Below are 11,016 nucleotides of genomic sequence, written 5' to 3'. Positions count from 1 at the left end.
TACAGCGTACTAATATATTTTCTGCACTACATAACGCTACATATTTAAGTTCCCACTTCCATGAATTTGCATTGTTCTCTAAGGAAAATATATATTTCTCTACCGTAAATTTGTTATTGTTCACTAGTGGAAAATGGTGCTTTTGCACCGGTTGGTAAGGGCCATATGCACCGGATGCCCAACCGGTGCAAAGCATCCGGTGCAAAAGCCCCGCCCCTTTAGCACCGGTTCAGTTGCGAACCGGTGCTAAAGGGGCACCACGTGGCGGCTATCGGGCGCCCGAGCGAGAGGACCTTTTAGCACCGGTTCGGATGTAACTTTTTCCATCGATGATTTTGATATATTATACGTTTTTTTTCGACGTCGTATGCAAAAGTTAATGCGATTTTACCATTCTTCAAACTTTTTTTGAAAAAAAAATTGAAATTGAAATTTGTTAATTTTCCCTAATGAGAGTGGATTTGGTGAACAGGGGGCGGCAAGCACGACGAGCCCGGCTTGTCGACGGGGGAGCGGGCACCGTCGTTTCCGCTGGGCACGCATCGGGGGAGGCCGAGCGCCGCCGCGCGCGAGTGCCTTCTGCCGCCAACGTGCGCACATCAGAGAGGCCGCGGGCCATCGAGTGCGGGGAGGGGCCTTCTACCTCCGCCAACCCCGTCGGGGGCGCGCCGCCGAGCACGGGGAGGAGGTTTCCGCGGCCACAGCTGTCGACGAGAACGCGTCGGGGGCCACAGCTGTCGACGAGAACGCGTCGGGAAGGCTGCGCGCGACTGAGCTCGAGGGGTTTTCCGGCTAGCGCAGGGGAGGCCGCCGACGAGCACGGAGCGGACAGGCTGCCGTCGTCAAGGTAGGAGGAGTAGGGGAGGAGGCTGCGAGGTTGGGAACAGGAAGGAGATTAGGTGAGAGGAAGTCGGGTGGATTGGACGTAGTCACATTCAATACATTTTTTTTTCTCTACTCTGCCTCTTTGCATCATCCATGGAAGGAACATGACTAATCATTGCTGACCATCGAGTGCGTCCGCTAGATACGACAACAGCCAACAGTGTTAACGGATTAATGGATGACGTTAGACACGTGTTGAGCAGTTAGGGGGTGCTCACGTATCCCCCTGGTCACCGGGCTTCATTCGTTTCCCTAATAGTAGGTTGTGTAACATACAGGAATCTCAAAAGATTTTATTTTTTGAATTTTCTATCATTTTCTTTTCTATTTTACAGTGTTAAAAAAGGCGATCCACGGGGGGGGGGGGGGGGGTGGAGGTGCGTGGGGAGCAGAAAAACCTTTTGCACCGGTTCGTAACAATGCCCCCTGGACGTCCAGACCGCACGAACCGGTGATAATTACCCCTTTAGCACCGGTTCGTGCCAAATCCGGTGCAAAAGCTCTTTCGAGGACAGGATAAAAGCCCTTGTTTCTACTAGTGGTTCTCAACGGCATATTTTCCCAATTACTAGCCCTTGTTTCTTAGATTCTTTCATCGATGGTTCCGAGTTGTTTTCCCAATTACTATTACACGTAGAGGTAACTTCCAGAAAAATATTAAAAATTGTTAAAAAGGATAATTTTTTCTGAAAATCTAGACCCACTTGGAATTGGGATACACGCTAAAAACAAATTGATATTAACAATGGGAAAAGGGTTAAAAATGATGGAAAGATGACAAAATGGTGGAAAACAATACAAAATCAATGGGAACCATGACAAAAAAATCATGGGCAAAAGATGATGGAAACAAGCTGAAATATTAGAAAAGGGCAAAAGAAAATAATCGAGAAACTAGTAATTCTAATTTTATACGGTGTTAAGGAAATTATGCATTTTGAGTTTATTATATTAATATGCAACATATTTTTAGTTATCACCACTGTTTTAAATTATTTATAGGATTTCCCACAATTCTAATTATTTTTGTATCTAACTCTAGAAAACAAGAAACGCCTATTTTTCGTTTTTTGGATTTTCTGGAACCTTCTGAAGGTCAATTTATCCAGGAAGACATTGCAATTTGGTTACTTTTGGATGTATGATACAAATGAAGTGGAGCAAGGTATGCGTGTTTTCGGGTCTACTTGGTTCACATGATTTCTGAAACGTAGAAGGAAAAAATGTAAAATTTGGAGCACATGGAGTCATGGATGAATGTCTAATAGAAATTGTTTGGCTAACATAAAGACTTTCTTTGTTGCTAGTTTATCTTCTATTAGCATACGTATTAGTTATTACTTATTATTAGAGGTGGGTTATCAAGCCTATGTCTCAGCCAGTAGGCAGATGCGGATTTCCACTCAAGAAAAGAGAAATTTTGAAGCCTATATATAAAGTCTCGGTGGAAATCAAGCACTTCAGGCCCCCATCTATGTGGTTCAGGAAAACTGACCCTCGTTGTCATCCGCCTAGGTTGACTCGGTGGATCTACCGCTCGAGGCGCCGCCAACCTTCCCCGACCTCGATCAGTTCTCCCCACCGCCGCCGGAGGAGGTCGTCCGACGGCGGATGGCTGCGGCGGGGAGCCTCTGCCTGCATTTTTCTTAAACCTTGACACAGTCTGCTCTTCCCCAATATCGCCGATTTGTCTCTCTGATGCCGCCAGCAAGACCCGGCCCAGTCACCTTGCTGCCCACGTCATGCCTAGGGAAAAGATGAGGGGCGGAGTCCGCGTTCGCAGGGCCAGTGGAGCGTTGAGCGAGATCTTCATCATCAATGGGCATGGGTGGCACAGTATATAGCAGGATTGCTCCACGGGGTCAGCACCGCGTAGATCATCGACCAGATCCTTGTGACTGCAATTGGATCGTTGGCTTTTCGTTGCCGTCCATGGCCAGCTATGGACCATTTTGGTCGGCATCATTCGGTACGCCATGGCATCTATTTGTTGTGATTATCGTGGTGATGACACTGATGAGTAAGATCAAGGTGGTTCCGCTGGATGACTAGTTGATCTCAATGGCTCTTGTCCAAGACAACGGAGGCAAGTTTGAATGTGGTGAAGCTAGGTTGTAAGCTTGATGATTGGTGTTTCGCAGCATTCTTGGCAAGGGGGGCAACAGCACATGAGGAATAGTTCTTGGTGGTGCTCTTTAAGCACCAAGTCTTGATTTCCAAGGTGAAAGCCCTAGGTCTCACATTCACTGGTTATACCTGGCAATGGCCGATCCGTAGGTCACCTTGTTGAAGGCATTGTATGGACTTCAGTCAGACTTTCTTCGGGATAAAAATCCATGATCTATGATCAGGCGCCGACACTGTCGCGCACTGATTTCTTCTTGATAGCGCCATTTCTGGAAAACCTCTTGTGTGGTTCGGGTGTGGCCTTTGGTGGTGGTACGTAGTTCCTAGCGCTTCAATGAACATTTAGGAAGGGCTTCTTTCCTTTCTTTTTATTTTTCTTGTCGATGTGTGCATTTTTAATGTAGCTCTTGATGTTATATTATTGCAGATGCCGAATGTTTTTTATACTACTTGGTATTAATATATTTCTTTTATCAAAAAATAAAAATAAAGCATCAACAAAAGAAATGGTCGGTGCATGCCGTTGACAAAGAAGGGCAGTGCGAGCAATAGCCAAACTCAAAATGGCAGTAGAAAATAATAAAAACTGAGAACCAACCTGTGGTTGAATGGTTAAGAGGGTAGTGGCACCTCCAGCCCACCAGAGTTCAAATCCCAGATTTGACACTTTGGTGTCTCATAAAGGCGGAATATTCTTCAGCGGGAGACGACGTCAGTCTCTCGGAGGTGCTCATAGGAGTACGGTGTCTCATACAGATTGGTTCGTACGGTTTTACGCTTCATATAACGATATAGAGTGTCCAAAAAAAAAGAACCAACATGTGGTTGGATGGTTAGGAGGGTAGTAGCTAGGGATGTAAATGGTACGGATAATTTCCGCTCCGAATCCGCATCCGTATCCGTTTTTGAGGATATGGTATGCATTTTTAGAAATCCGCCGGATATGGATACGGATGTGGATAGTGATCAAGAGGATATCCGGCGGATACGGTAGAGGATATGGTATTGATACTATCCGACGGATAAGGATTATCCGCCATTTTTTGCGGATTATCCGAGATCCACAAAGAGGATAATCCGAGAAAATTAGCCCAACCCTAAATATTTAGACAATATAGTTAGTTCATCAGCCAAAATATGTATACTATTAGGACGCAATTTGCTTTGTTGTACGAATACATGTGTACATTTAACTATAGTCTATAATTACAAACGTATTTTTCCTTTCAAAAAAAATTACAAACGTATTTTACATAAAAAAACATACTTTTATTTTTTATGTGTATATTTTCTTAATAATTCGCTTCCGATCCGAGTCCGGTCCGAATCCGCTCCATATCCGTAATCCGATATAATCCGCATCCGAATCCGCATCCGACCATTATCCGCTCCGATCCGAATCCGTTACAAAAATATGGTAAAGGATATGGTAAGAGCAATATCCGATCCGATCCGATCCGTTTACATCCCTAGTAGTAGCACCCCCAGCCCATCAGAGTTTAAATTTCAGATTTGACACTTTGGTGTCTCATAAAGACAGAATATTCTTCAGTGGGAGGTGACGTTCCCGTCGATAGCGAGGCATTTGTGGTGACTTTGTCAATCTCAAGATCCACCGGATCAGATCTTCGACGCAGTCTCTTGGAGGTGCTCATAGGGGTAGGGTGTGCATACGTGTGTTCATATGAGTGAGTGTGTGTATGTGTAAGCGTCTTTGACTGTACTGCGTTTCGCAAAAAAAAAGTGTCCAAAGGCGGTGAGGAAATTTTCTAGCAAACATATTATATATATATACATGAAAATTGGTACATTAGTATTTTTTTTCCCAAAAATTGTACCTATCTAATAATAATCATTCGTAGTACAAATTAGTTAATTAATAAAAATTATAAATTGGTAGTCAGACCATCTAGCAATGACTATAGACACTAACACCAGCCGAAGACACGCCACCGTCTTCGCCCCCAGCCAATCTCCAGAGCCAGGCGAAACTTATCGTAGTAGATATACGAAAAGTTAACATGCTAAAGACCCAAAGTACTAGCGCACGAAAGCAGGCACCATCGTCAATGATAACAACCATAGATGGGAAGAGAATGACATGAAACCACACACAGAAACATGAAAACCGACCGAATCACAGGAGATCGGCTAGGTAGATGACTCCACGCATCCTCCTCCAGCGCTAAACGCACCACCGAAATGAGGATTAGGTCGGATGGACCTTATTACGACTTTAGAATGTAGCCGCCGCATCACCATCCCGAAAAAGACATCCAAAACAACCTAAATTGAGAATGGAAACTTCCTAGAGGCAATGGCCTCGTGGTTCGCCACACCTCGAAGACCCCAAGACCACCAAAGGCGGTGCATGCATAATGATGAACAATATATGTCGCATCTTGACAAACATGTATGCACGAAAAAGGCATAAATGGTACCACAACTTTAGTCAATATAACTTTCAACATCTTGATATAATTCAAAGAACTTAATTAACGGATAGAACCTTACTTATGTACATGGACAATTCACCAATGATTAAGGTAGGCAGGCTCGGTGGATACGGATGTCACCTAGACGGGGTTGAATAGTTGATTTAATTGTTTACGTCATTTGTTTGAATAAATGTGAAATAAAATTAGTGTTAAATTTATCAAGAAAAATACCTATATATACTAGGCTCGCCTATGTGCACAAGGAACTTATGCTAAGCAAGAAAAACAACAATATAATCTTAATATATATAATTTTAAGCACGAATGCTATCACAAAAGTAAAATACGTAAGTAAGAGGTCGGGTGTCGGAACTAATAACCGAGGACATGCAGAGACGATATATTTCAAAGTTCACACCTGCAATCTACTTTTCGTTGGAGCGGCCAAATACTACAATAGCTCCATCTCTCATTTTATGCCGGCAACATGCATCAGCACTCTCCATAACGATCTGGTAGGACCATTTCCGGACCGACTATTGGACGCACCGCTGCTGTAAATGTTCTTAGGCCAGTTCTTTCAGGCTTAAGCTTCTAATAAACGGCTTAACCTCTCTATCCAAACAAACTGCTTTGAAAATAATCCATTTGATTTATTTCAAATAATTTTGGATTATTCGTACATATGAAGCGAAGCACGGTATATTTGTGTCCGGGCATCCCTCGTTTCACATGATATTTTAGACATACTACCTTAGTTCCGAAATATAAAATATTTTGGTAGGTTATTTTGGCCCATTAAAACACCTTATATTTTGAAATAGAGCATGTAGAATTGAATAAATGTATAATTAAAATATTCGTAGCAGTCTGAATCTAGAAGGATTTGGACACATGAATGGGCACTAGTAGAAAAAAGGGATTTCGTCCCGGTTGATAAGGACCTTCAGTCCTAGTTTTGCAATCCGGACTACGAAATTGGGACTAAAGGCTCCTCAACGTGGGAGCGGGGGCACGCCAGGCAAAGGACCAGTCCTATTTGTAACACCAACTAGGACTAAAGACCATGCCGGCTTTTTTATTCAATTTTTTTCACTCCCTCTTTTTTTCTATTTTTTCCAGAATTTCTAGTATCACTTATTTGACTAGTTTAGTATCTAACTACACTTAATCTCTGGTCAAATTGCTCACTTGTGGTTAAACTTTCCGCCCAGTCACCCATACTCATACTACTCTAGCACTAGCACACTTAACTTCTCAGTCCTTTCATCCCGCTTCCAAGTGCTCTGCGCACGTTATTGATACTAGTATCATATCAATCCTATTAACTTGTTGGTCATGATATCACACTTCTTTATTGTTTGAATTCCAAATATATTTTTTAATAAACAAAATTAATGATGTAATAATAATCTTGAATAAATAAACAAAATATTTTTTTTTTCAAAACCTAAAATCTGAAAATTTTCTTACTTCCCTTTAGCAGTTTGAGAATCTAAAAATTGACTAACCCGGTAAACCCAGACGAATACGGATATAACTTTTAGCGTAGATACATTTTCATATATTAAATGTTTTTTCGTGTTCGTACGCAAAAGATATTCCCATTTTAACAAAAAATATGGTGTTTTTGCAAAAAAAAAGTCAAAATTCATGCTTATTATTTTTCTTAATAACTAGATCACCTAGCCTACCTACATCTAAAAGGATTTTTACTTTGAATATTCTATCACTTTTTTTGTATTTTACAAAGCTAAAAAAGATGATCCACGTGGAGGGTGGAGCAAAAACCACAGAAAACCTTTAGTCCGGACTGGTTTTACAAACGGGACTAAAGGATAGTGCTTTAGTCCTGATTTGTAACACCAATTGGGACTAAAGATTTTTCCACTAGAGGCATCCCGCCGTAACCTCTTTAGTCCCGATTGGTGTCTCTAACCGGGACTAATGGTCCCATTTGAACCGGGACTAAAACCGTGCGGGCGTCCTAGCCGTTTAGACCGGGACTAATTCTCGGATCCAAACACGATCGAAACTAATGCTTCGGGCAGCTCTAAACGAAAGGCTCGTTTTATACTAGTGGGGTGTCTAGTAGAAATGAAATTCACATGACATGCATACATGTTTGCTTGCTACTTTCATTTAAAGTATACTATCTTCGAAGATATAGTAAGGGTCTGTTTGGTTCTCAGCCACACTTTGCCAAGCCTAATTTTGGCAAGTGTGGCTGCCACAAAAGTGTGGCTAGAATTTTGGAAGCCATAAGTGTGGCAAAAGTTGGCAAAAAATTCACTCTATGACAAGTGGGCCAATAGTTAGTGAAGTGTGGCAGCTCTAAAGTGCGGCAAGAACCAAACACATGCCAAATTGCCAAACTTTGGCTTTGCAAAGTGTGGCTGGGAACCAAACAGACCCTAAGTGTTGAAGCTTTTTTTCAATTTACTAGTCTAAATTTAATCTAAAGCTCCGATATGAATCGGAGGTTAGTAACTAAAATACTCCATTAACTAAGCGCTTATGCGCGTATGTGAATTTTCTGATCGATCTTGAGCAAGAAAAAAAGAAGCTGCAAGCCTATATATAGAGTTTCAGTACGGCTTGATGGAGGTAGAAGAATGTGGGTGTAGCGATCGATCGAGCGGTAAGCAAAAAAGTTGCCCTCATGCACAGCCTCATTCGATCGATGAATCAGCCCCATCACCCACCTCGCGTGTCTCCCGCGCGAAGCTCTCATGGCCTCTCAGCTCGATCAATCAGTTCTCTCTCGTGGCCTCGGTCTCCATGCATAAAGCTAGCTGCACCAGCTCATTCACACAATCCTCCACAAACGCAAATGGCACCCCAGCAGCAGCACAAGACCGCCGTGGTTGCGGTCTTTCTGGCCGCCCTCGTGTTGGCGTTGCCGGCAGCCGCCTATAGGCCAGAAGCCACCGGTTACACGCCTGGAGGCAGCACTCCCGCGGAGGCGACGCCCACGGAAGCCGCAGGCAGCACGCCCGCCGAGACCGGCACGCCGGTCGCGGGCGGATACACGCCCGGCGCTGCCGCCAGCACGCCCGCCGAGGCAACGCCCACCGAGGCGGCGCCCACCGATGCCGCCGTCAGCACACCAACCGAGGCCAGCACGCCTGCCGAGGAAACGCCCACGGAACCCGCCGTCAGCACGCCAGCCGAGGCCGCCGCGTTCGCCGCCTCCAGGGCCTTCAAGGACACGCCCGCTGCTGCCGCTGGCACTACGCCAGCCGCAGAATCAGGGAAGGCGACGACGGACGTGCAGAAGCTCATGGAGATGGTGAACGGGGTGTACAAGAAGGCCCTGGAGGCGGCGAACGCGGCGGCGCCCGACGACAAGTTCTCCGTGTTTGACGCGGCCTTCACCAAGGGGATCCAGGGGGGCCTCGCCGACAGGATCATGCCCGAGCGCGTTCTGTTCTCCACCATGATCAACAGGGCCATCAAGGACGCCTACGTCTCCACCTCCGCCATCAATGTCGCCTCGGAGGAGGAGAGGTTCTCCGTCTTCGTGTTCACCCTCACGGAGGCCCTCCGCGTGATGGCCGCCACCGTGGAGGCCCACGCCATCAAGCCAGCCGCCGAGGAGGAGGTCGCCGGTGGCGCGAAGGAACCCGCCGGCGACCAGCTGGTCATCGAGAAGATGGACGCGGCCGTCAAGGCGGCCGCAGACGCTTCCAAGGAGGCTCCCTTGTCCGACAAGTTCCTCGTGTTCGAGGCCACCTTCAGCAAGGCCTTCAAGGACGAGATGGGCCCTGCCTACGACGAGAACAAGGCGATTCCTCAGCTCAACGCCGCGTACAAAGAGGCCTACAAAGCCACCGTCGCCGCCACGCCGGAGAAAAGGTTCGACGCCTTCCTCAACGGCTTGACCAAGTACATCATGGCTATCAGCCAAACCGCCGCCAAGACTGGCGCCGGTAGCAAGCCCGCCGCCGAAGCCACAACCGAGCCCGCTGCCGAAGACGCTACCAAGCCGGCTCCCGAAGCCGCTGTCAAGCCTGCCGCCGAAGCCGCTTACAAGCCCGTCGCCCAAGCAGCTGCCAAGCCCGCTGGAGGTGCTGTAGGCGGCTACAATCTGTGAGCGGTAGCGGCGCTGGGTTCGTTCGTGCAAGTACTAAGCGCCATTCGTTTAGTTATTCCTTTCTATATTTGTGTTGTTTATAATTGTAGCGTTAAATGTAATTTGTCTGGCATTGATGCAGCGGATATATAGTACTCACTCCGTTTCAAAATACGCTTCATATGAGTTCTTGTAAAATTTCTCACTCTGCTTCAAAATACTCTTCATATGAAGTCTCACCAAGCATTTAGAAATAAAAAAATATTAATTTCAACAATAACGATTGATTCAGACATTATTTGAACCATCATGAAATTTACTCACGTTTTACATGTATTTGGTACTATAAATTTTACTAGTTCCTCCAATCCAAATTACTTGCCGCGGATTCATCTTGCCTAAATCTGCAACAAGTAATTCGAATAGAAGGGAATACTATTTTTTGCTATGTGATTGTTTAAAGTTTGACTTTGAACAACGACAACATGATAATATTAATATGTAAAATACTCCCTCTATCTCAATATATGTTGCATATAATATTTGGTCAAAGTCATATTTTTGTATCTTATATAATTTATATTATAGATATTGATATTTTTTGTCATACAGTGGGTCATACTTTATAAGGTTTGATTTTAGCTAAAATTTACTTGCAACATATTTTTGGATGGAGGGAGTAATATGAATGCGATGAGTACTACTAGTCCATGGGAGTGGCTATTGCTTACTCGGTGAATCAGGGTCCACCACGTACGGAACTTTCTCTAGGGCAATCAGCGGGCGATCGCGTTTAGCTAGGGTTTTCCATCGTGGGTGGTGAGGCTTTCGGCGGCGGATCTGATCTCGGCGGCAGGATCATTGTTGCGTGTGGTGTTGGCTTTGCCCTTGCATTGTGAGGGTGGTGGGAGTCTCTCTGATGGTGGCCATGTCGCGTACGATGGGCAAAGGTGGGGTCATCCAGGACCCCGTCAAGATCTCCGATCAAGCGAGGGGTAGATGATCTGGCTCTAGGGCTCTCGGCGAGGATGGGTGATCTCCTCTTGACGGACAAGGAGGCATCTGGGTTGGTGATCAAGAACACTGAAGCATCTCAGGTACCACGACCCCGTTGGGCGGTTGTGGGCAAGGTATGCTCCCCTCATAAACTGGTGATCAGCGCACTAGAGAGGGCAATGACGAGAGCCTAGGGCCTCCATGGCGCTTCGCACTTCAAGGACATCGGGGAGAACCGCTTTGTAGTCAGGTTTGCATCAGAGGGTGACTGGAAACATGTAAGGAAAAATGGACCCTGGCAATTTGACCTTAATGCCATTCTTCTGAAATTGTGGGGTCAGTTCGTCCTTCTGAAATGATCTTCGTTCGACTCTCTGGAGATATGGGTGAGGGTTCTAGATTTACCCATGGATATGATGAATAGAGTTTTTGGAGAGCTGATTGGCGGATGGATCGACAAGTTTATTTTAGCAGACGTGGATGAGGATGGCTATG

General features: G+C 45.4%; 1 protein-coding gene across 1 annotated transcript; it reads left to right on the top strand.

The window, feature by feature from the left end:
• The first annotated feature begins 8,252 nt into the window (after positions 1 to 8,252).
• LOC127308601 (pollen allergen KBG 60) lies at positions 8,253 to 9,697 on the top strand. Its single transcript, XM_051339465.2, has one exon. The coding sequence runs from the start codon at positions 8,284 to 8,286 to the stop codon at positions 9,544 to 9,546; it is 1,263 nt and encodes a 420-aa protein (XP_051195425.1). The 5' UTR covers positions 8,253 to 8,283; the 3' UTR covers positions 9,547 to 9,697.
• The last annotated feature ends 1,319 nt before the right edge of the window (positions 9,698 to 11,016 follow it).

Source organism: Lolium perenne, chromosome 6, assembly GCF_019359855.2.
Source record: "Lolium perenne isolate Kyuss_39 chromosome 6, Kyuss_2.0, whole genome shotgun sequence".
Taxonomy (NCBI): Eukaryota; Viridiplantae; Streptophyta; class Magnoliopsida; order Poales; family Poaceae; genus Lolium; species Lolium perenne.
Note: the sequence above shows the minus strand (reverse complement) of the source record. Positions and strands in the feature narration are given on the sequence as shown.